The 27,123-nt window shown below is 35.2% G+C and overlaps 1 protein-coding gene across 5 annotated transcripts; it reads left to right on the forward strand.

The window, feature by feature from the left end:
• The first annotated feature begins 5,360 nt into the window (after positions 1-5,360).
• Spink13 (serine peptidase inhibitor Kazal type 13) lies at positions 5,361-25,653 on the forward strand. Of its 5 annotated transcripts, none has more exons than XM_047556943.1 (5): positions 5,361-5,476; positions 6,025-6,126; positions 15,217-15,254; positions 16,077-16,204; positions 19,094-21,246. In XM_047556943.1, the coding sequence occupies exons 2-5, from the start codon at positions 6,048-6,050 to the stop codon at positions 19,140-19,142; spliced, it is 294 nt and encodes a 97-aa protein (XP_047412899.1). In that variant the 5' UTR covers positions 5,361-5,476; positions 6,025-6,047; the 3' UTR covers positions 19,143-21,246. The 5 variants fall into 5 exon arrangements, with proteins under 5 accessions (XP_047412899.1, XP_047412897.1, XP_047412900.1 ...); XM_047556941.1 differs by having other exon boundaries at positions 5,404-5,485; XM_047556944.1 differs by lacking the exon at positions 19,094-21,246 and adding an exon at positions 25,178-25,653 and having other exon boundaries at positions 5,465-5,556.
• Positions 25,654-27,123: the final 1,470 nt, after the last annotated feature.

Here is a 27,123-nt window from a genome sequence, read left to right on the forward strand (position 1 = left end):
AGCCTAGACTTTTGCGCTCCTTTCCTGGTCCTTAGGCTAGGGAGCACAGGCTTTTGTTGGGCTTTTACTTATTTATTTTGTCTGTGATTGAGGTTCCTTCTTCAGCTCCTAGTCTGTGATTTATAGGCAAAAAGAAAAATCAGAGAACTCCCCCTTATGTCGTTCTTCAGGCCTCCAGGTCCCTAGCTAGTCTGCCTTTTCCCTACAATTCAGAATCTTCTCATGTCTATTTAACATGCAAATTCCAGGGTTATTAGTTTTACTTATTGCTAAAATTAAGCAGTAGACCTACTCCGTATTCTCAGAAACATCTGTAATATTTCACATATTTCAATTGTGTTGGTTGATTGTGTTAATCAAGTCATTGGTGGGTTTTCTCATTTTTTGTCCTCTTGTTCTACCAGTTACAGAAACTGGAGGCTGAACTCTTTAACTGCAATTGGGTATTCCTCTATTTTTCCTTCTGCTTTTGTCCATTTTTTTCTTTTTTTACTTTGATGCTCTGTAACTTAATACATACACATTTCAGATTGTTAGCTCTTGAAGTCTTATTTTAAAATCTCTCTCTTTAAGAATCTCTGGCAATATTTCTTATTCAGAAGTCTAATTTATATATCATTCCAACTTTCTTATAATTGGTATTGACTTGCTCTATCCTTTATATTCATTTACTTTTTACATTTTTATTATTTTTGTTAGTACATTATAATTATGCTTAATAATGGGGTTCATTGTGACAAATTCATAAATGCACATAACATTACAATGAATCCCACTTTTATGTATAATTATAATTCACCATCCAATTACTTGTAGATGAACCTCATACTGCTCTCTGTATTTTAAGTGGGATTTTTGAACATAGAATATTATTTGGGTCTTGCATTTTTCTGTAGCCTGACAATTTCTTTTAATTAGTGCACTTAACTCATTTGAATTTATTGTAATTATCAATATGATTTGGTCTAAATTTTCTTTCTATTTTTTTTTCTTGTACCCTCAATTCTTTGTTTCTTTTCCTTTTCCCTGCCTTCATTTGGATTATCAACTTTTTATAATTCTACTTTCTTTCTCCTCTTTTTAATAGTTGCCCTAAATTTTTCAGTATATATTCAGTAATAGCAGACTACCTTCAAGTAATACTATAAAACTTTGAGTGAAATATATGAATCTGTAAAGCAACACCACATTTTAATTTCTCTACCCTTTACTTTGTGCTTCTGTTGTCAGACTTTTTATTTCTATACAATGTTTTATCAGTATTCTTACTTTAACTGTCAATTATCTTTTTAAAGAAATATGAAAATGAGAAGTCTCTTTGATGTATACTCACATGTTCACATTTCTGCATTCTGTTTCTTATGTGTAAATTTCATGAGAAATTTCTTTAGCTCTTGTTAGTTTGAAAATTTCCTTATTTCACCTTCATTGATATAAGTCCTTCACTGGATATAAAATTCTAGATTGATGAGTTTTCTTCTATTTACCATGAATTTTTCCCCACAAAGGAGAAAATAAATGGTTCTGTAAAAACTAGATATCTGCATTTAGGAGAATAAATGTACTCTTACCTTACTCTGTATACAAAATCAAACTCATAATGGATTAAAAACCTAAAAATGTAAGAATCAAAACTGTAGAATTACTAGAAGAAAATGCAGATGAAAATCTCCATGACATTGTTTTGATTCATGATTTCCCAGACATGATTCCAAAGTACAGGCTACAAAAACAAAAATAAACAAGTGAAATTACATCAAACTAAAGAGCTTCTGCCCAGCAAAGTAAACATCTGAAGAGTACAAGAGAAAACTCATAGAATGGGGGAAATGATTTGTAAATCATACATCTGATAAGGGGCTAATACCAACATGTGTAAGGAACTTAATAGCAAACAAGAAAACAAACTTATTAAAAACCAAGCAAAGGACCTGAAAAAACATTTCTCAAAAGAAAATATACATATGGCCAAAATAAATACAAGGAAAAAAATGCTTTATATGATTAATCATTGGGAAAATCAAATCAAAACCACAATGAGATACATCTCACCCCTATTAGAAAGGACATTAGCAAAAAGATGAAAGACATGTTGGCAAGGATGTGGAGGAAACAGAACCCTTGTACATTCTTTGTGAGAAGGCAAATTGGTACATTTATTTTCAAAAACAGTATAAAGTGCCCTCAAAATACTAAAACTAGAATTACCATTTGATCCAGCCATCCCAATTTTAGGAACTGAAATCAGTGTGTTCAAGAGGTATCCACACTCACATGTTGCTGCAGCATTGTTCACAATAGCCAAGAATGGAAACAACTGAGTAGTCATCAATGGATAAATGGATAAAGAGAATGTGGTACACATTTGCAATGGAATTTTATCCAGTTTTCAAAGGAAGGAAATCCATTGGCAGTAACATGTATGAATCCAGAGGACAATATGCTAAGTAAAATAGACCAAACACAAAAAGACAAAACTACATAATCTCACTTATGTGTGGAATCTAAAGAAGTCAAACTCATAGAAGGAGAGACAGATTCCTGATTACCAGTTGCCCTGGCACAGGAGCTGGGATTGTTGACAGGGACACAAAGATCGGTTAGAAAGAAGGAACAAATTCTAATGCTCTATTGTACATTATGTTGACTAGAGTTAATAATAATGTATTACATATCTCAAAATTATTAAAAGGAGATTTTAAATGTTCTTTTTACAAAGTAAGGTGATATATATGTTAATTATCCTGATTCAATCATTCCATAATGTGTGCATGCATTATAACATTACATTGTACCCTATAAATATACACAATTATTATTTTCCAATTAAAATTAAAAATTTTAAAGCAATATTAATAAGTGTGCTTTATGATTTGTTTTCCTAAAAATAGTTTAAGAACTGCAATATTCCAGAGATTGGCAAGTAATTGATTCATTAAATACCTAGATCCTTTCTAACTAAACAGCTATTGAACCATTCACTATCAAGCCCAATTTAAGATTCTAAACTTTTGTTTTCATAAATTAATAGAGAAACAATATGTGAACCTGCTTTAATAAACATGATCTTTTTACCATACTGAGAAGTTGTACCATGAAGAGGCATAAACCTATAAAAACATTATATGTCCTCAAAATTTGCTGATATAATAAAAGTTCTTATGTATGATTCCAAATTCTCTACTTCTTGGTTTTTCCTGAAGAAAAGAGGTTACAAATGGTTAAAATTATGATCAATGTATCTTTCATTCTTATTGGAAAAAAAAAAAGTGAAAGGAAAAAATTTAATGAAAAGTATGGAGGAATGTAGGATGTGCTTTTTCTAAAAGGGGAAGGAGGGAACTTTATCCTACAGTAAAATGGACTAGTTGATTTTTGTTAAACAAAGAAAATGTAACTTTTTTTATTTCAAAGTTTTATCATAAGTCATAACCCCAGAATATATGCAATGAAGAACCAGTGGAGGTTTTAAACAAGCTATCAAGAGCAGATTTAGGAGTACCATTCTTGAAAAGCCTATATATAAAGAAAATGGAAAAAAAATCACCTTGCAGGTCAAAAATTGTATTCATGTATAGAAAGACTGTATCCCTAGTTGAAATTTCATGAGGATTGTTTTTTGATAGACAAGATGTAATATCTCTAAAATGTATCTGGAAAGGCAATTGTGAAAAATACCTAAGAATGCAGGAAACAAATAATAAAGACTGAATGAAATCTTTTTTCTCCCCATACATATTTATTGAATAACCTACTTTTTGGCCAAAAAAAAAAAAAAGGAGAGAATTTATTCCCTAAGGCTGAAATTATATATATACAGGACCTTTTCCTTTACAGAACCTACAGTGTAGTTACATGGGAGGCAGTATTTTGAAAGAATTGAAAGCACTGACTTTGAGAAAAGTGAAATCTAATGAAGGCAAAAATTACAAGACAATGACCAAGTAAGACAAAATGCATATAATACCTGAGATATTCTTGGTACTATTCTAAGACATTAAACTGAAGGAAGCATTCATTTTCTATGATAAGAGTAAATGCAGAGAAAGGAAAAAATTTTTAGTTAATCCCATTGTTCTCCATCATTGTTAGTAATTCCAGCAAATGAATCGTCCTAAGATCCTATTTTTTTTTTTTACTCTTATACAAAATTTAGAGTGCTATAGACATTTAAATACTGTTGCAGGAAATACATGTGATGAAGAATGTAAACTATACAGCCAGCAGCCAACAGGGAAAAGATCAGTGCAAGTGCAGATCCTAAGGTATGATGTGGAGTGGAGGATAAAAACAGGGAAAGGCAGATGATAAAATTTCCAGAATTTTAAAGTGAAGAGGGTAAAATAAGACCAATTTATCCTGAAGCTTGTTTACTCAGTAAAGAAGAGGTGAAAATTTCCACTCAAAGTAATGTGGGTTGGAGAGGATCAGATAATAGGGAAAAGTAACTAAAAGAAAAGGAATATTATAAGACAGGTGGTATAAGCAGCAACATCACATTAAATGAGAGGCTGCCTCAGGCATCTAGAGGACTGAAGCAAACAGTGAGGAAAATTGATTATAGAGCCCACTGTATAGAGTCATTTCTTCTATCCTCCTCACAGCCAAGGTCTGGAACAGGAAAATCAGCAGAATTTATCCTGATTTGGATAGAGGGAAGAGGAGAGAGCAGGACATCAAGAGAAGATGGACATGTCAAGGGGCTAACTGTAAATGTCAGAATATAGAATTGAGCCTGGTATGGGAATATGAAGCAATGAAGAGTACTTAAAACTCTAGGAAAGTTAAATATCTTTGAGATAGAATTTTATCAGATAACGGTCAATTTTCTAATTTGCCTCTACTGAGGATAATATATATAGAAATTGGGAGGCTTAGACATTGCAAATATTATTGATTGGGGTGTTTGTTTTCCAAAGTTAACAGGAAAAATAAATGAAGCCTAGAAATATACTGAGAAATGATATTGATCAAATGATATTGTTTGATTGTGTGCATATACAAATATGTAACAACAAATCCTACCATAATGTGCAACTACAATGTGCCAATTAAAATTAAGGGAAAAAAATATGAAACAGGTAAGTCTTCTGTGAAGTAGAAGTAAAGGAGTATGGGAGGACTGGGACCAGTCACAAATCTGGCAAGAAATTTTAACTGAATGATCTGGAATATGGCAAGTCAAAATTAATCTGCTTTGCAAATGTTAGATATTTAGAATGCCATTACTTCTTCTCATGATTCATAACCAGAAAACAGAGTACAGAACCTTCAGATCTGTCCCTGCTTGCTAGAGCATGAAACCTTAGAGGGGGTGGTTCAAAGCAGGGATCAAATTTAGGAACAGTCATTAGAGTCAACTCATGCCAAGCAAGTGGTTACTCAATTAAGCGAGGAGGCCAATGCCTCTGTTACTGCATGTTCCTGGCCATAAACTCACAGGACAAGTCTTCTCAAAGCTAGCTGTGACTTCAAGGTGACTGCAGTAGGTTCATATTCAGTCACCTCATTCAGATGACTTCTCTTCTCCTCCTGTATCCTTTGTCCAAGTTGTTGGTAAAATCTCTTCAGCTCTCCACTCTCTCAGAATCTTACCCCATTTTTCAGTTTTTGTTTTTCCCAAACACCTTCCTTTAGTTGCCTGTGTATGTAAAAGTAGGGGAAACTTCACTCTTAAGAGGGTTCTCCCTCATTGCTTTCTATGTCCATGGGCCATGATTTCGAGAAGAGACAGAATGGAGTATGGTATGAGGAAGTTGAGGAAATGGACTTGGAAAGTCTAGAGCCTCCTTACTCTTCCAGGCCCAGACTATAATTTTAAATTGGTTATTGGTAGAAAAAGAGAATTAGGGTTTTCTGTGCTTCCTTAGAGCAGAAGGCCTGAGTCCCTTGAGCAGAGAACAGTGTGAGACCACCATGGCCCAAGAGATAGGGGTGACACTACATAGAACATTAGGTTCTCTCATGTTAGGAAAGTTAGCCGTGTAATAGAAAAGGAATGAACTAACTTGTGCATTTTCTCAGGCCTCACCCAAGAAAGGTGTAAGATGCAATCAAATGGCTGCTTGCTCTGCAAGATCACAGTTTTTCTTGTGTCCTCTACCTTGACACATCCTGCTTTGTCAGGTGAGTAATCTTGGAGTTTTGAGAAGATAAATACTAGATTTTCTTAAAGTCGTTGGAAAGAAAAAAAGTCATTTGTGAATAGACAGTAAATGTTTGGCTGAAATCTGAAATTTTGGGCTTGAAAAATCCAAATTGGATATCATTAAAATGTGTTTTCCTAGATGGGAAAATCAGCCTTGTTTTCTACATTGTCAATTGTAATCCTCATTTCTATTTTTTTAATCAAAAGAAATTCTCAGGAGCTGAGAAAGCATAATGTTTTCATTGTAAGCAATACATGGTATGAATATGATCTTTTCCCTAAAACAATGCTGCATTTTCTGGGTTTCAAAAGGTCCATTGAAATATAATGAGAAACCAGCCAAAGAAGAACAAAATGTATCTGTGTGGATGATGTTGGGTTGTCACGTGGACCTTACTAGTTAAGCAACAAAAAGCAGAGATTCAACTTAAAGAAGAAACTCATGCTACCTCCTATTTTCTGTAGAATTTTGGACCCCCAAAATAGATAAGTCCTAATTGTCAGAACCTGTGTATATGCTACCTTCCATGGCAAAAAGGACTTTTCTGATGTGATTAAGGTAAGGATCTTCAGATGCAAAGTATACAGGAATATTCAGGAGGAACAAATATCACAGGGATCCACATAAAAGGGAGGCAGAGGGACTAGAGTCAGAACAGAATTGTGACCCTGAGAGCAGATGTTAGTATGATTGACAGAAAGGGCCCCAAGCCAAAGAATTCAGGTGATCTGTGGGAGCTGAAAAAGATGTGAAAGTGAACTGCTTCTTAGATACTTCAGAAGGAATTCAGACCTATTGACACCTAGACTTCTCACTTCTCAAACTGTAAGATACTAAATTTTGGTCATTTTTAAGTCACTAAATTTGCAATAATTCATTACAGCAGCAATAGGGAACTAGTTCACCCACAAAAAGTTAAAATTCCAAGTTCCTCCTTAAGCAAATGATACACTGTATATGTTCACTAAGCAAATGTTAAAAATGGAGCTGCCATCAATTAAATATCTACTGTCTGTAGATTCTCTGGAATGTATTTTATTATTTTAAGACTGAGTTGGATAGAATGAGATTGAAAAATAATTGGCTCAGTATCAATATAGGATCCAAATAGGAAGAGACATGAACACACCATTCCTGCAAAAATCTAGACTACTGATACATGTGCAAACACTAAAATGCAGTCTTCAGAAATCCAAATCCATTTTCTACCTTCCCCCAAGGTAAACACTGTTCTAAATCTTGTGTTCATTCTTCTCTTGTTTTTATTTATTTATTTATGTGTCGTTTGTTTGTTTGTTTATTGGTACCAGGAATTGAATCCAGGAGTGCTCAACCACTGAGCCACAAGCCCAGTGTCTCACTAAGTTGTTTAGGGCCTTGTTAAGTTACTGCAGCTAACTATCTTTCTTTCATTATTTTTTATATTCTTTTTAAAATTTTTTTGTTTTAATTAGTTGTACATGACAATAGAAAGCACTTTGATACATCATATATAATATAATTTCTCATTCTTCTGGTTATACATGATGTAGAATCCCATCAGTCATATAGTTATATATGTACATGAGGTAATAATGTCTGATTCATTCTACTATCTTTCTTAGCCCCATGCCCCCTCACCTCCATTCACCACCCTCTACCTAATCTAAAGTAACTATTCTTCCCTAGTCCTACTCCCATTTCGAACGTTAGCATTCGCATATCACAGGAAATATTCAGCCTTTGGTTTTTGGTGATTGGCTTATTTCACTTAGCATGTTATTCTCCAGCATGTCATTTACCGGAAAATATCATAATTTCATTCTTATTTAAGGCTAATATTCCATCGTAAATATGTCACATTTTTTTTTTTTAAATCTATTCATCTGTTGAAGGGCACCTAAGTTGTTTCCATAGTCTAGCTATTGTGAATTGAGCTGCTATAAACGTTGATATGGCTACATCACTGTAGTATGCTGATTTTAAGCCCTTTGGGTATAAACCAAGGAGTGGGATAGCTGGGTCAAATGATGGTTTCGTTCCAAGTTTTCTAAGGAATCTTCATACTGCTTTCCAGAGTGGTTGCACCAATTTGCAGTCCCACCAGCAATGTATGAGTGTACCTTTTTCCCCCACATCCTTGCCTTGTTGCTTGTATTATTGATAATTGCCATTCTAATTGGAGTGAGATGAAACTTCAGTGTAGTTTTGATTTGCATTTCTCTAAATGCTAAAGATGTTGATCATTTTTTCATATATTTGTTGATCAATTGTATTTCTTCTGTGAAGTGTCTCTTCAGTTCCTTTGCCCATTTATTGCTTGGGTTATGTGTTTTGTTTTGTTTTGTTTTTTGTGTCTAGTTGCTCGAGTTCTTTATATATCCTGGAGACCTGGAGATTAATGCTCTATCTGAGGTGTGTGTGGTGAAGATTTTCTCCCATTCTGTAGGCTCTCTCTTCACATTATTGATTGTTTCCTTTGCTGAGAAGCTGTTTAGTTTCAATCCATTCCATTTATTGATTCTTGATTTGACTTCTTGCACTTTAGGAGTCTTGTTAAGGAAGTCAGATCCTAAGCCAACATGGTGAAGATTTGAGCCTACTTTTTCTTCTATTAGGTGCAGGGTGTAAGAACCCAGAAACCACTCCGGATGCAGGAGCTCACATAAGAGAGTTTATTAAACAAACAAGCAGAGTGTCTCCCTGTAGGTTGAGAGAGAGAAAATGAGAGGAAAAGAGAGAGAGAGAGCACATGCAAGAGAAAGAGTGAAAGCCAGGAGGAGAGAGCATGAAAGCAAGGAGGAGAAAGAGAGAAAATGGCGGGGGGGGGGGGGGGGGGGGGGGGAGCTATTCTTAAATAGTGGAATTTCTCGGGCTAACAAGGGACCAATCACTGAGAAGGATATTTGCAGACTGACTGATGAACCAATAGCTAGCTAGGATGTTCACAGACTAACAAGCTAGGTTGTAAGATGGGAGGTGGAGAAATGGCTGTAGCATAAAGGGCAGGGGAGCAGCTTTATATTACATTATACAGGGTCTCTGTTCTATTGCCAAAAGTCTTTGATCCACTTTGAATTGAGTTTCGTGCAGGGTGAGAGATAGGGGTTTAATTTCATTTTGCTACATATGGATTTCCAATTTTCACAGTACCGTTTATTGAATAGTGCTACCTTTTCTCCAGTGAATGTTTTGGCACCTTTGTCTAGTATGAGATAACTGTATTTATGTGTGTTTGTCTCTGTGTCTTCTATTTTGTACCATTGGTCTACGTGTCTATTTTAGTGCCAATATCATGCTGTTTTTGTTACTATTGCTCTCTAGTGTAGCTTAAGGTCCAGTATTGTGATGCCTCCTGCTTCACTCTTATTTCTAAGGATTGCTTTGGCTATTCTGGGTTTTTATTTTTCCAAATGAATTTCATTCTTATTTTTATTTTTAATATAGTTTTCTCATTTGTGCCTAGCATGCAAAAGTATACTCTATTTAAAGTTCATATCAATTATATAAATTTAGAATTTTTAAACCTACTATAAGGAGAGAATTATCTATTAAAATTTACTTTTTCCTATTATATCACTTAAGTGCATATCTATTCATATGCAGCTACAGCTTATTTTGTTTTATTGGTGAAATAATATCCTAATATATGAACATAGCATAATTTACCTTCTCCTTTGTTGAACATTTGGTTTGTTTGCAAGTTGATTATGTTAAGAATAGAGCTGCTAGAAATATCCTCATGCATGTTTCCTACTGCACATGAGCAAGGGTTTCTCTCAGGTGCATATCCCAGAGTAGATCTGCTGTGCTATGAGTTATATGAATTTTCAATACTATAGGATAATGTCATATGATCTTTCAAAGTTGCTGTATGAGCTAATTTCATTAGAAAAGTATAAGACATCCTACTGATCCACATCTATTGCAACAAAGATATTGTCTCAACTTTGCAAAAATTTAGCCAATTTAATCTCACTTTCACCTTGGTTTGCATTTCCCTAACCACTAGGAATCTTTATATAGTTTATGACCATAGGCATTTCTTGTTTTGTGTTATTCTTCTTCACGTCTTTTGCTGTTTTTAAACTAGATTGTTCTAACTCACAGATACAACTTCTTTGTGAACTTTGTTTTACAACTATCTTTGCTCAGGTTATAAATTGTCTTTTAATTCCTTTAAATAAGTCTTCTTTATTAGTAGAAATTCCTAATATTGAAGGAGTAATTATTAGCAGACCTTTCATTTACACCCTTTTATGGTCTTATTTTACCAAATAAATCCTTCCTTTCTTCCTCTAAAATATATTCAACTATCTTCTCAACTAAAAAAATTTTTATAAATTATTAAATGAGGATAAAATGAATATGTGATAAAATGATATGAAATACTGCATATCTAAAGTGTACAATATAAGTTGTGAAACTATCACTACTATCATGATAATGAGCACAGCCCTCATTCATAAAAGTTACCTTGATTTCTTTTTCTTTTCCTCCTCCTACCCTCACCACTCTGTCCACCCTATATCCAATGATATGCTTTTGTCATCATAGATTAGCTTGCATTTTCTACAAACTTATATAAATTAAAACATTATATACATGCATATACAAATATATGTAATGATATTTTTTTTTACCAGGTACTTTTTGGAATCATCAATACTATATATATCAATGCTTTGTCCTTCTTATTATACAGAATATTCCAGTTTATGAGTTTACCACATTTTGTTCATCTGTTCACCCAACTGATAGACATTTCAGTCGTTTCCAGTATTGAACTACTGCAAATAAACATATTTTGGACATAAATGTATAACTTATGCTTTTATTTCTCTTAGGAAAATACCTACAAGTGAAATGACAAAATTATATGATATGTATTTGTTTAAATTTTTAAGAATCTGACGCTGGCACATAGTTTTCCTGATTGGTGTCACCATACCATTTTGCATTATCAACATATGAGAGTTCTAGTTGTTCAACATCCTCAGGAACACTTGGTAGGGTCAGTCAATTTAATTTCAGATACTCTAATATGTATGTATTGGTATTCCATCCCAGTTTTAATTTGAACAATAATGAACAATAATGTTGAACATCCCATGCACTTACTGGTTGTCCATGTGTCATCTTTTGTGAACTGCCTGTTACGTTATTTGTTTTGTTATTGAGTTTTAAGAGTTCTTTATATAGTCTAGATAAAGGTCCTTTATCAGCTATATGACATGGAAACATGCATCCCAGTCTGTGACAGTCTTCATCTTCCTCAGTGTTCTTCAAGAACAGAAATTGTAAACTTTGGTAAAGTCCAATTTGTCACTTTTTTAAAAAAATAATTTATTTATTTTGATTCATTGTAAACAAATGGGGTACAACTTGTTTCTCTGGTTGTACATGAAGTAGAGTCATACCATTTGTGTAATCATACATGTACATAGGGTAATGATGTCTGTCTGTCTCATTCTATTATTTTTCCTTCTCCCCACCCTTCCCACCCCTTTTTTTCCTCTATACAATCCATTCTTCCTCTGTTCTTGCCTCCCTCCTACCCCCCATTATGTATCCTGTTCTATGGCTTATGCTTTTCACATCAGATCTTAGGAAATTTTTGCTTACCCTGTTGCAGAAAGCTTGAAAACTCACTCTTTGTCCCTAATGCCAATTCAATAATGAGGACATGGTTTTGAGAAAAAGGAAAAAGATGTTTTATTGCTTTGCTAACAAAGAAGAAACACAGAGACCCCTGTCCCAGAGACTGATTCTGCCCATCAGGAGGAGCAGGGGGCTTTTAAAGGAGCTCTTCAAAGGCTACATTCCAGGTGTGCCCTGACCAGGAGTCCCAGGGCCCCTTGATGGTGTGTTAACATTCACTTGTTAATTTGGGAGGTATTCACTTTCTAGATCCTCTGGCAGAAATCTCTTTCCTGTGGAGCACTGATAAATCAAGGTGATCTTGTTCCCTGCCCCCAGGTTAGGGAGGGGGAGAAGAGGAGAAAAAAAAGGAAAACATGTCCCTTTTAAAAATAAGCTTCAGAGCCATATTCAAAAGGTGAAGTGGACTACTGTTACAACCCTAAGATCACAAAGCTGTTCTCTTGTGGTTTCTTCCAGGAATTTTTATATTATAAAATTTTATGCATATGCTTTTGATCAATTTCAAGTTTGTTTTTCTATAGGGTGCAACATATTAAATAGGATTCTTTTTTTTTTTACATGTATATACACAATTGTTTTGGCATCATTTATTGAAAAGATGAGTTCCCCCCACTCCCCAAAAGGTCCTTTTGCCTTTGTTAAAAAAAAAAAAAAAAAATTACTTCTTCATAGATGTATATACCCCTGAACTTTTTATTCCATTTTATTGATACATTTGTCTACCTTTATGCCAATATTATACCATATGGTATGTCTCACATACAAAAAAATTACTTAATAACATCCACAAGAATTGAGGAAACACTATAAAAGTGAATACAAACAGAAACAGATAAACCAAACCATATTTCAGAAGAAAACTGTCCACACTGAAGTAGATAGAATGAAACTAAATCCAAATAATACTTAAATACAACAATCTCATTCTATACGTTTGTTCTAAAGACAAAAAATTTAAATGTATGTTGAATTCTAATTTGTGGGCTTCTTTGTCACAGAATCATGAAATATGAATTCTGGAAACTATATTGTCAGGTTCTGAGATTGAGCAAACAAGTAAATATATTGTGGATAAAAAAGAGATTTCTTGCCATTGGAAAAGTAAATTACTCTGAAAAATTCCCCAATATTTGAAAACTAAATAACATGCCTCTGCATAATGCAGTCAAGAAAACCCATAAGAACAATTTGAATATTTTTGATATAGGGAAATGAAATAAAATGAGCAAGATGTGTTCAAAGATGTCATGACCTGCATGACAATCGCTCAGTTGCCCTGAACTCTGGCTAGTGAGGGGATTAGAAATAAGAAATATAAGAAATAAAGCAAAAAACACAATTATGGGTTAAAGCAGTGCCCAGGAGTGGACAGCCCTGGTGGAGTCTGATCTCTAACAAAGAACAAGGGCTCATGTGTTTTATTTTATAAGCAAGAACATCGAAGGGAGTTACTGTGAGAAAGAACTTCAAGATAAACAAAAGTGAGACTGTGGGGAAAATAGCCTAATTGAGAGCTTATTAACTTGTACAGTATTTCTTCTTCCTCCGAGCACCTGGTGCCTCAAGGCTATTTGGGCACACTGATATCTTTTCTATCCCCAGGAAGTTGCATGGAAGAGAGAATTTTCTCTGAGCAGGGCATCACTAGTGACTGATCTGTCTCCAATCAGTGAAGGGATCTTCCCTATTGATTTAAACAACTGCCTAAAACTTCATTGGGTGGTTGTACCCAACTGTTTACATATTGTTCTGTTGTTTGAGCATTTAGTTTGTTTCTAGTATTTTCCAACTGCAAACAGTGCAGCAATAAATGATTTTATGAATTTTTCTATTGTTGGTGATATATCCTCAGGAGAATTTTCTTGAATTAAAGGAAAATGCAAGTATAGTTTTGCTCAACGTTGACAAATTTTACTCCATACTGGTACCAACTTTGATTCCCACCAGTAATACATGAAAGTACTTCTTTCTCAACAAATCTTCTGATAGGTGAGAAATTGCAGTTCAGAAGTTTTAATTAACATTTTTCTTATCAAATGAAGATGAATATCTTTTACATATTTAAGGATCATTTCTGTGTCTTTGTTGGGCATGTGGATGTGAATTACTTGTGCATATATATTGTCTATACTACAATTGAGTTTTTAATTAGTGTTACACCCACATTTCTATTTTTTTTTTTTTATTGTATTTTTGTTTTGATTTGGCTTTTGTGATGCTGGGGACTGAACCCAAAGCATCACAAATGCTAGGCAAGCAAAAATTGAGGTACCCCTCAGGCCTCAATTTTAGAGTACTTTATATGTCAGGGATATTAGCCCTTTATTTCATATCATTTTAGTTTTCATGTGTTTGTTCTTACTATAAAGTTATTTTTCATATAATAAAATATTAGCCTCTTCTGTGAACACACTTAGAGAAATCATTTTCAGAAAGTTTTTGCTGTATTAATACTAAAGAGGAATTCTGTAATGTTGTATTGCAGATTCTTTTATGGTTTCATTTTTTTAATGTTTAGATCCTCATTCATTTGGAACTGCTTCTATGTATGTTGTGCAATGGAAATGTATAAGTTTTATTTTATGTCTACAAGATGAAGGCCACTACTTTTCTTTTGTAATGCCCATCTCCAGTTGCTTCTATCATTAAAATATTCTGGCTTTATAAAATTAGGTTAAAACATTCTATCTTTTTTATTCTCAAGCCAAGTATGTATGTAATCTGCATGATCTATTCGTGGAAAGATTGGTAAGCTTGTTTCCTTTTTGAAAAGATTTTTAAATACTATTTAGGATCTTTCTTTCAACTTTTTTGAATTCTAATGTTGGGGAATTCAGAATATTTTGGGACATTTTAAATATCATCTAACAAAGGTAAGAACAGAGCGACCATAGGCAGCACTGTACTTATCAGAGAACCATTCCAGAAAATTAGTCTCCTGAAAGTCAGAAATCTCCTTCAGTTTTTTAATAATAACTGTGCCCTTTTTATTTCAGTATCTTGATAGGAGCTGGCCTAATACAATTTTTATGTATCATATTTAATTTTACAAGCATCTTTAAAATGCATATAATTAGTCAACCTATAGTAAGTGGAAGTTATAGGTATAGCAAAAGTCAATCAACTTACCTAAAATTACATGAAATAACATTTTAAGTTATATATACAGTCCTAAACCATTTTTACTCAATGGTATAGCATATTTATAAACAAAGTTGGAACTGTGAAAATAAGATCTAGAATAAATGAATAAAGTAGTTAACAAAAAATGTTACTTATGAATTCTGATGCTATAAATTCTTTTGAGTATGTTTGTGCACTTAAATAAATTGCATCCTTTTTTTAAACTAGTGATGCAAGAGTGGAATCATATCCTGCGGAGAACTATTTCTTTTAACTTATCATGTTTTCACTTAATTCACAGAATTTTTCAAATCGCATGACCCTTCTTCATGGCCTGAGGTAAATTTGGAAAGTGAAGGTACCTGGAAATGAAATTGACCAAATTATGTTATGTGTATGTACAAATACGGCATAATGACACCACCATTTTGCATCATTATAATGTACCAATATAAATCATAATCAAAAATATTTTAGAATAAATAAATAAATAAATTCCTCAGTATGGATTCTCATTCTAATCTGATTACTCTCTTCATGGGAGTGATCTGAAACTTCACAGAGGTAAAGTAGAATGACTGACTTCTCAGTGGCCTTGGATATGTTCCTTAACTTCTAGGCTTAAACTTCCATGTAGCATAAGTATTATAATAACATGTTTTAGTAAAATAAATGTTTATAGCCAAATAAATACATATATATATATATATATATGCATTAAGTGAAATAATACCTATAACTTTCTCAGTCACAAGCCTAAATAGAGGTATCCAGCATTTATTCCCAATCTCAATTCAGAGCACTAATTTTACGAAGTATCCAGATGCACCCTGTCCTCTGGAAGTTCACAAATTAATTAATATTTTTACACACAAATTTCTTACAATGAATTACTAGGATTGGGATACCAAGGTTAAATGAAAACTTTGCATTTGTTTGTAAGTAGGGAGATTACAATACTTTGATTTTAGAGATTATGGGGTGGATGGATACACTAGAGTTTTTAAAAAATTGAACTTATGGAAATCCAGAGGACAGGAAGTCTTTAAAAAGATCAATTGATTAGTAAGATTTGATATCACTTTTATGTATGTAGAAGTGAAAGGGAGGAATAAATGGGACAGAATAATTTGCTATGTCTATAATGTTTTATATTTGCAGCCCCCATGTAAAATGTATTACCCAGTGGATGATTTATATGCAGCAAACTGTCCAAATATAGAAGCACATGTCTGTGGCTCCAATGGTTTGACTTACAAGAATGAGTGCTTCTTTTGTCTTGATCAATGGTAAGTTCGAAATAAAATAATTACTGCATTTTTCTTCTATAATTCACAGAAATTTCAAGTAATGCAAGCAAAGGAATTGGTTTTACTGGTGTATGAATATTTTCTTAAATATCCTCTATTATTCATGAACGATTGAGAAGAGACTACATGTACAATGCCAAGTATCTTTTAAAAATTAAGTTACCTTTCCAAAATTGACTTAGAAGGAAAAACTTACATGAGTTTTTAAGAGAATTGTAGAGTTCATATGTGTAGGAAGTCTGTAGATAATATTCAAGCAATGATAGGAATGTGTTTTTTAAAAATCACTCAAATTTTCTTTCACAGACCTATGGATAATACCCATCTATTTATCTCTCTATCTATAAATATATATTTATCTCTATATCTCTATATCTCTAAATAGAGACATATAAACAAAGAAATATATATATATTAAAACATATACATTATATATACATGTATATGTATATGAAACCTAGACAGAGATACAGATCTAAATATGACACCCAAGTACCAAGTGGTTATACAGTCTTACATGGATAACAATTGATAAATTTTATTTTTTAAATATTTTTTAGATTTTGATAGACCTTTATTTTATTCATTTATTTATATGTGATGCTGAGAATCAAATCCAGTGCCTCACACATGCTAGGCAAGCCCTGTACCACTGAGCCACAACCCTAGACCCAACAGTTAATTTTTAATATTTCTTCCCTTTCAAATAAATTTAGTAGGAAATTTAGATTAAATAGCAATATTAATTGTGATATATTTTAGCTCCATTTGAAAGCATTTTTACAAGCCAGACTTGTTTTGTCAGTAACTCTTCCACGACCTGTCATGTCCTCTATATTTGATGTCCCCAAGCTACTCTCAGATGGTAGGACTTACTAGGACTCATAAAACTCAGAAAAACTCCTATACTCATGATAACTACTTTTTTACACTGAAAAGAAACAAATTAAAATCAGAAAAGCAAAAGGCACATAGAGTAGAATCCAGAAGTTACCAGGTATAAGCTTCCCGCTATGGTTTCCCAATTGAAAACCCTCAGGCAATACTTAAATTTTCCCAGTTATGATGGGTGACAACACTTATAAATTAATCACCAAACTGGGAAACTCGCCATCATACAGGCATATAACACCTGCATGGCTGATGTTTTTCAGCTCTCACTCCCAAAGCTCACTGATACAAGTGACTCAGAACCATAAGCAAGTAAAACAGGTATTCCCCGTAAATTACACTATTAACATAAATATCTGGCAGACCCACACAAAGCACTAGGTATACAAAAACACTCTTATCCATCAGGATGTCTTCCCTTATAATTTTGACAGGTGTACTGTGATGACTTTAGCTGTTATTTCTCAATCTGATACTAAAGTGTCCTTTTTGACTAAAAGAGCATTGTGGTTTAGTAACTTTGTAGCTAATATGAGCACAGTTCATTTCAAATATAATTTAATTCAGGAACACAGGAAATTAGTGCTATCGCAGGAAAAGTGCAGTGACCTGACTAATTTTCCTTGGATATTGCATGTATAAACTTAACCATTTATGCCATTTCTATAAATTGTGGCAAAAAGTCCCAATGCTCTCTTGAGTGGGGAGGAAAATAATTCCTTAATCTCTGTTCTCTGCAATGTTTTGAAGAAAAGTCTGGCAAACTGGACTCATGGTCCAGAGAAATAACCACCACTTGTGAACAATATAAAACTTTGAAAACAACTGAAAAACATTGAAGATAGCAAGTCTTGGTCAGAATTGATACAGAATCATAAACACCATCCTTAAAAGAATTCTAACCTTAAATGACCATAGACCGTATCAGTCTAGAATCCTGATAATACGTACCAAGAAACTAGCTGTATGAAACAGACCCCAGACTCTTGAGAAGTTTGCAATCTTATCTGGCAAAAGGAACAAATGCATAGCAAAATTGATAACAGAAAGTACCCTTGGTTTTGTTGGGTCAAAATAGTGTTCTAATAAGTTCTGAAAGAGTTGACAGGTTATCAAAAATCAGATTATCTAAAATATAAATTACAAACATTACATTGAGAGTAAGCAAGGATTTCACATGCAGTAAATAAGAAACATCTGCCTAGGAGCAGCTTACTTTTCAAATTGAACCTGGACATTTCAGAGAGCTGTATTCTCACCTGCCTTCAATGGCAGAGGTGCCTCACATCACTTTGTGGTCCCAAGCATTTGTGTCTGCAAGGCCTGAACCAGTTAAGTAGATCAGATATATATCAAAGGTGTTCCCAATTATGGGGGTTGAGGTGGGAATCTCTTGAATGAAAAAAAAAAAAAAAGAAGGTTAATGATTATAAAGAAACAAGATACACAAAATGGATTCATTAATCTACACATCAATGTTTGGTAAAACAGAATTGAGAAATTGTGCATTATGGTGAAAGGAATGTTATGAGTTAGAGAATATTAATATGTAAGGATTCAGGCACAGTCTATCTTCTGTGACATAAATAGAACAAAGAGAATAGACTCTTCTTTGGGCAGCATGAACATTGCAAAAGTTTAAGCAGAGAGTGAGTTATGGGTACCATTATTGCTATGGTTGTCTTTTACCTCTTCAGGAAAGATTCTAGAACTGCTATGTTGAATGGAAAAAACTTGAGATGGGACTGGGCAAAGGGATGGAAAACAACATTGGAAAATGTCATAGGATACCTTTTGAACAGTCAAGACATAGAGAAGGAAGGTGCAAACTGGTTGTGACAAATGGAAGCAGAGGGGATAAAGCGAATTATAATGGCAGCTCCCTTTGTAGGATTTCATTTAGAAGATAAGGGCAAGCACATAAAAGACCGAAGCCCAATCTCCTCATGACCCTATTCTTTCTTTTCTTTTCTCTAGGGAATTCGGCTCATATGTTCAATTTGTGAAATATGGAAGTTGTAGATAATGGGTAACAGAGTACCTTCACTTCTTTTTCTCTTCAAGACTTACTTTTGAAAAAGTTTTCTTTTATAATTTAAGGGTACACATTAAGCAATCCATTCCTACATTGTACCCAAATTTGGAACCAAATGGGACACAAAGGAATCAAGATAATAGAGAACCAAAATTACATTTGTTATAAATAATCATAACAACAAGGAGCTGATAATTATTGTAACTGATTGCTTAACTTCCCTGTGTGTATGTGTGCTGGGGGTAGATTTTCTAAGGTCTGTCCATCAAGTGAGTTTTCTAGTATTCCTCTAAATTAAACTTATTATAAACTTCCAGCTTATCTGCAGGGTTATACCACACCCCACTAGTCTTACTTAATGACACAAACCTGAAGAGAAAATATCCTTCCTGTCATAGACTCTAGAGGAGGGAGTCAATGGGTTATGCAGGAACAGTGCTACATTTAAACTCCACAAATAGATAAATTATACCTCCCATGATTGGAGAAGTAAAATGCCAGAAAGAGATGAAAAGTGTTATGCTAACGGATGGTTCCTACTCAAAGAAAGAAAGGACACTAATATGGACACTAGTCTACCCTCAGTTTTACCATTTACTACTTAATTTGGGGTCATATTATCTTTCTGTGTCCCTGATCATAATGACTACAAAATTTTCCTGGGTTGGCTTATTGTATTATTTATGCTGAAGAGCGACTCATCCAATTTAACAGATATCTGACCTTAAGCATAATGAATGTCCTGATGGAAGCTAATGCCGCTCCTCCGTTAGTAAGATTAAGGTTCTTCAATCCACTGTGAGTTTATGCATGATATCAGAAATAGTTCATGGAACAACATGAAGTATTGTCAGTAGTGGATATGGAACCAAGGATTTAAGGATCTAATTGACTGGGCATCTTTTGCTGCTGTCTAAAAATCTAGTCATCTATATTCTAGCAACTGAAATTAATGTGTGTTAATCAACATTTTGTCACTGTGAACAAACTACCCGCCAATAGCAACTTGAAGGAGGAAAAGTTTATTTTAGCTCACAGTTTCAGAAATCTCAGTTCAAAGTTAGCCAATTCCACTACTCTGGGCCCCTCAGGAGGCAGAAAATCATGGAAGAGGAAAGCTGTTCAACTTGTGAAAGCCAGGAAGCATGGACAGAGAGAGAGAGAGAAAGAGAGAAAAAGAGGTCAAATTATAAACCCCAAAGGCATACCCTCAGTGTGCCTCAGGACCTAATTCCTCCAGTCACATCCTACCTGCCCTGAGTAACCACCCAGTACCGTCATCCTTTCTAATTATTAATCCACCAAATGGATTAATCTGCTGTTTAGGTTATAGCCCTCATAATCTGATCATGGGTTTTGGGGGTATATCTCCCGTTCAAGACCTAGCAGGTGCGCTAACCACTGCAGCCAGGGGTTTCATTCCAGTCTGCAAATGAAGACCCTGGACTCAGGCATCAATGCAGGTACCAGCATTTCACCCAAGTAGAGGCACTAGAGCTCTAGTCTATTCTCCCGGACTTGCTGAGATACACTCCTCTTTTCCCTACTCCTCTCTTTTGGAAATGCACCTGGTAAATATTTCCTCAACTCCATGGACAGTCATCTTATGAGAACAAATGGAAACTGCATTAGGTGGGAAGTCAAATGAGAGAAAGCAGAGAAGAGAGAGAAACTGTGTTCTAATGACATCCACTTCCCATCTCCAGGCAAGCTTCAATTAGATCTACACTTTGGTCATTTTTATTTTTTATTTTTTTATTTTGTACAGACTGTATTTTGATTCTTCGTACACAAATGGGGTACATCATTTCATTTCTATGGTTGTGCATGATGTAGATTCACAACATTCGTGTAATCAGACATGTACATAGGGTGATGATATCTGTCTCATTCCAACATTTTTCATACCCCCCTCTCATTTCCCTCTACATAATCTAAAATTCCTTAATTCTTCTCACACTCCCCACCCCACATCCCCATTATATATCATCATCCACTTATCAGGGAAAACATTCGGCCTTTGGTTTTTGGGAATTGACTTATTTCACTTAGCATGATAGTCTGCATTTCCATTCATTTATCTACAAATGCCATAATATTATTCTTCTTTATGACTGAATAATATTCCATTGTGTATATATACCATAGTTTCTTTATCCATTCATCTGTTGAAGGGCATCTAGGTTGGTTCCACAATCTAGCTATTGTGAAATGAGCTGCTATATACATTGATATGGCTGCATTACCGTAGTATGCTAATTTTAAGTCCTTTGGGTATAAATCAAGGAGTGGGATAATGGGTCCACTCCAAATTCTTGGATAGGCAGAATTAATATTGTCAAAATGGTCATTCTACCAAAGGCACTGTACAGATTTAACACAATTCCAATTAAAATCCCAATGACTTTCCTCATAGAAATAGAGAAAGCAATCATGAACGTCGTCTGGAAGAATAAGAGACCTCGAATAGCCAAAACGATCCTGAGCAAGAAAAGTGAGGCAGGAGGTATCACAATACCAGACATTAAGCTATACTACAGAGCAATAGTAACAAAAACAGCATGGTTTTGGCACCAAAATAGACAGGCAAACCAATGGTACAGAATACAAGACACAGAAACGAACCCACCTAAATAGTCACCTCATACTAGACAAAGGAACCAAAAACATACAATGGAGAAAAGATAGCGTGTTCAATAAATGGTGCTGGCAAAACTGGAAATCCATATGCAGTAAAATGAAATTAAACCTCTATCTCTCACCCTGCACAAAACTCAATTCAAAATGGATCAAGGACTTAGGAATTAGACCAGAGACCCTGCACCTAATAGAAAACAAAGTAGGCCCGAATCTTTATCATGTTGGATTAGGATCAGACTTCCTTAACAAGATTCCCAAAGCACAAGAAATCAAAACAAAAATCAATAAATGGGATGAACTCAAACTAAAAAGCTTTTTCTCAGCAAAGGATACAATCAAAAATGTGAAAAGAGAGCCTACAGATTGGGAGAAAATCTTTTCCACACGCACTTCAGATAGAGCACTTATCTCCAAAATTCATAAAGAACTTACAAAACTTTACACCAAAAATAAAAAGAACCCGATCAATAAATTAGTTAAAGAACTGGACAGACACTGTAAATTAGAATAAAATAAGAAATAAGAAGACCTACAGGTGATTAATAAATATATGAAAAATTGGTTTTTCTTTTATACATAATAACAGATCTCCTATTCTCTTACAACTGTTGCTATCATGTTTTTTGTTTCCTGAGACTAGACAGATGATACATTAAGAACAAAAGATCTGGGAGAAAAAAATGGAATCCTTGGATTTTTATTTTGGCAAAGATCCTTGGGGTGGGGGAATAAAGTGGGGATATAAGGAAGATATAAGGATATAAGATATAAGGAAGATATGTGGAGGGGAGAAGGAGGGATGGGAAAAGGGAGGAAATGTGGAATGAATATAACAAAATCCCATTGTATGTATATATGAATGTACCATTGTGTGCCTTTATGAATATAAAGGAAATTCCCCCTTCATGTATATACAGAAAGTATCAATCAAAAATAAATAATTAAATGAGCCAAGGAAAGATCAGTAGAGTAGACAGAGAAGAATGGGGGAGAAAGTGGGAGGGAAAAGGGGGGGAAACAGGGATTGACATAAAATTCAATGTCAAAATGAACCCAACTATAATTCTCTAATTTAAAAAAAAAAATCCATTCCCAAAGCCTATTTGTATTGGAAACTGGGGGCTTTTCTCTGGTCACAAAGGCAGGATGGGCATCCCACTGGGGGCATTTTTTTGTATACAGCATGGTAACTTTAATGAAAAGTTTAACATAGATGGCATGGTTATGGAAAGTCACTTTGCAAAATAATTTTCAAAAGGTTCACAAGCTACACACTCAAATAGCCATTCATAATCAGGGCAGTAGAACATTCCAGAGACCAGAAGATAAGCTCTCCTGCCACCTGGGCCCAGTTTTGGACAGCAGCCTTGCTGCAGTTGCTTCTCACATCCTCTTACTATTTTGTGCCCCTTCTCTCCAGTGCTTCTTTCCATGGCTGCCTTCCCTCATAAACGCATCTACCATGACACCAAGATCCTCAGCTGTATGATAGGTAAACTCACCTACATTGGTACCGGGGATTGAAAACAGGACCACATCCCCAGCCCTTTTTATATTTTGAGACAAGGCCTTGCTAAGTAGCTTAGGGCCTCCCTAAATCGCTGAGCCTGGTTTTGAACTCACAGTCCTCCTGTTTCAACCTCTCAAGTGCTAGAATTACAAGCATACACCACAACACCCTCCCCAGGACACTTTAAGACACTTGTAATAGTGGAGAGGAGGGAAAGCCTATGCTCCCAGAGGATTGGAGAAGGCACTGACATTTTCTTGATTTTCTGAGGCAACTTCCAGGCCACTGTTTCTCTGCCCTGCTAGAAAAGTGATGTCAAGGCACATGATATCTGCATCAATCACTTTCCATACTTTGTCTCTCTTTCTTAGTAACCCAGTGCTTTTGACCCTTAACAGATAACCTTGCTTTGTGGACATTCATGTCAACCTAGGTGGCTTCAATGTCTACCTGGATTATTCCTCCAAATCTTTGACCTCACTGTTCCTCAGTTCAGATATTTGAAGTGTCAGGTGTGATACACTCAGTGTGCTTACATGTCTGTGATACACATTTGTGCTATTCTAACTCACGATTCAGTCCTGTTCTAAGAGTTCATGACTAATTAGGTGGCAGGATACTCAACACTCCTTGGCTCAATATTAGCGGATACATTTTACTTATGCAGGAAATGTTCTGACCCTAACACAAAAGAACACCTGATCCTGAAAATTGCAAAGAATTCAATTGTGGTAGATGTTTGCGGTTAGAGAATTCCTCATGGTCCAGTGTGGCTCAGTGGTGCAGAGAACTAACAAACTGAGAGACGGACCTGCAACTCAGAGACTTGGGCTCACTTCCTGCCTCATCATATGTGACATACATTCCTTGAGCATCTCCTTCCCTACCTTCTAAAATTAAATTTTTTAAAAAAATTTTGTGCTAATTAGTTGTACATGGCAGTAGAATGCATTTATACATTTTGATAGCTCAGACATAAATGGAGTGTAATCCTTCCCTGCCTTTAATGAGTCTTTACACCTAATGTACTGGATGAGTGCTAACATTAAAAGAAAGAGACATTTTAGGGACAGGTGTGTGATTTTGCTCAGTACATTTTCTACAAGTGATTTTTTGCTTTATATATCTGTTCATTCTATTCTTTCAATCAACTCATTTCAAAAGATCTCCAAGCTGAAGTTAAGTCAACATTTAACAAGATCCCAAGATCTAGTAGGGACAGCGTATAGGCCTCCGTATAGCAGAGAAAGAATTCTCTTTTCCCACTCACATAAACAAATGAAAATAAACAGAACTTCAATCACTGATAGAAAGGTAGGACCTGGAATATTCTGAAGAATGTTCTGGTGCTGAGATTACTTCTGAGAATCTATGATAGAGAAGATACAAATTTTAAAATGACATTATACTTATCAACCTTATTCTTTAGTTGTGAAACTATATATGTCATACCAATGTTATTTCATTTACTCCTCAAAACAGAATTTGCTATGAGGATATCCATTTCCATTTTGCACATTCTACATATATTTTTTAATTTGTTTAGCTTATAGATTCTGCTATCTGTGCAGATCCAAAGAGGAAATTTTAGATGGCATTACTGTATGCATGGAAGAGAAAGACAAATAACCAAAAACAAGAACACAAGGAATAACACCTTCAATTTTGATTACTTGTGGTTGACAAGACATCTAGCAAAAGCACCCTCTAAACGTCTGGATCTGGGAATTGGAATTATGATGAGCATGACAAAAAGTTAGGAAGTCATCAGTGTGTGATCACTGGAGAAAAGAAGATCAGCTAAGAACCCCCTCCCACCACCTACTCCCGCACACGTACCCACAGCTGCTCATAGCCTTCTGCTTTAATCTCATAGGCAAAGTCCATGTCATCACAAGAGAAGATTGGCCATATGCTAACAGAAGGAGGGAGAAGAAGAGTCTCAAGTTGAGGGAGCCATTTGTGACTGGGAGAGTGTGGTGATATCATTTGACCAACTAGTTCCAGCGTAGCTAATGTTCACCCCACCTCATCCTTCCCATTGCACCTGTCAATAAATTCCTTTACTTTTGTTCTTACTCTGGTTCTTAATCCATCACTTACAGCTGAAATAACTAATACAGGGAAATGAAGGCTGAGGCGATAAAATGTGCAAAAGCTGCCTTTTGGCTCATGGGCTCTGGGCAATTTCCTGCTGTAACCACTAGATGCCAGCCTCACTCTTCTTCCCAGTTTCATTTGCCTTGTTCTTTATTTCACTAGAAGTCGAAAGAGCAGTACATAACTGGCCTTTCTCCATCACCTCTCCTGATGAGTGCACAGTCCGTCTCTACTGGCAATGGGGACCTCCTTCCTTTTTCATCTTCCTCCCACTTCCCTTATGGCCCCCAGCCCACAGATACCATCAGGGTGTCTGGCTGTGTTTGGACCTGGGGAAATAGAGTTTCAGGTCTTTCAGGTGCAAAGGCATAAAACATCATCCAAAATCTAGATCCTTTCTTGTTCATATCAACCATCTCTTATGGCCTAACACTACATCATTATCCTGACTCTCCATTTCTGCCTTACCAAAAATAACAAAACCAAAATACTCTCCCAAAAGAGAGCACCCCTGTCCTACCCACCCCATAATAAAATGGAGAGATTAAGGAAAATTCTAACCTTTGTTTTTCCCCTCTTTGAAAAGTAGAGGGTCTACAATTACTGTGCTTTAATGGGGGAACAAACAGGACATAGTCTAGAAATGCTTGATTAATGCACATGAGAATCCCTCCTGGTTGGGAGACAGACACGAACACAGGCACGAAAAGTAAGAAGTTCAGAGGGGACAAAGGGAGGGCTTCTGGGTGTGAGTTGAGAATGCACATAAGCATCTGAGATTCCACGGGAGGACGTGGTGCTCCAGCTCAGCAGGGGCAGTGTGACACTGGCAGAGGGGAGCTCCCACCAAAATCAGTCCCCTGCAGTGAGCGGCTGCACCGTGCCAGATGCCATAGTGCATTTTATCTCAATCAGTCCTATCACAGTTCCGATTTTCATTGTCACCCCCTATTAACAGATGAGGAAACTAAACTCAGGAGAGGTACATAAATGATGTCATCTTGTATTGTAAAGGACTGAGACTTGAGCTCAAATTATGCTGCTCCGAACCACAGCCCTGGGTTATCTATGAACACAAATATAACTAGAAAAAAAGATGGCAGGCAGAGAAATTATAACAGATTTGCAAAAAGATACAGACCCATATTCTTCTAAAAAAATCAATCTCTGTTAAAGAAAGTATCATGACTGGGTGGACTAATAGCATATCAAAATAAAATTCGGTTTTCAAAATTATAAAAGCTGTCCTCAGATGGTAGCCTCATTCTTTTGCTTACTTTTCAGACATTTGATATAAAAAAGCCAATATTCCCTTAAAATAATATTTTTAGATTTAATCTGCTATTTTTCTATTCTTTTGGTCTCCAAATTATTTATTCTCTACTTTAAAAGTAGAAAAAAAAAAGATTTAGAAGACAAGAAAATAAAAACTAATATTTATACAGTACCTACTTTGTGCTGAGTGCCCTAAGCACTGGGCAGATGAAGGTCCTATTTCTCTGGAATTCATATTTCAATGGACTTGACCAAGAACATGTGCTGGGGAAAACAATGAACAGAAAGCAAGCAAACACATTGTGATGGCTGGAGAGTGATGCAAGGCCAAAGGAGGTGACCTCAAACAGCTGACTTTTGGCTCAGCCAGAAATAATATGAAGGGAAAGGCCATGTGAAAGCTGGGGAAGAGAGACAGCGAGGGCCAGAGCGAATCTGGCCTACTTT

This window comes from Sciurus carolinensis, chromosome 6 (assembly GCF_902686445.1).
Source record: "Sciurus carolinensis chromosome 6, mSciCar1.2, whole genome shotgun sequence".
Classification (NCBI taxonomy): domain Eukaryota; kingdom Metazoa; phylum Chordata; class Mammalia; order Rodentia; family Sciuridae; genus Sciurus; species Sciurus carolinensis.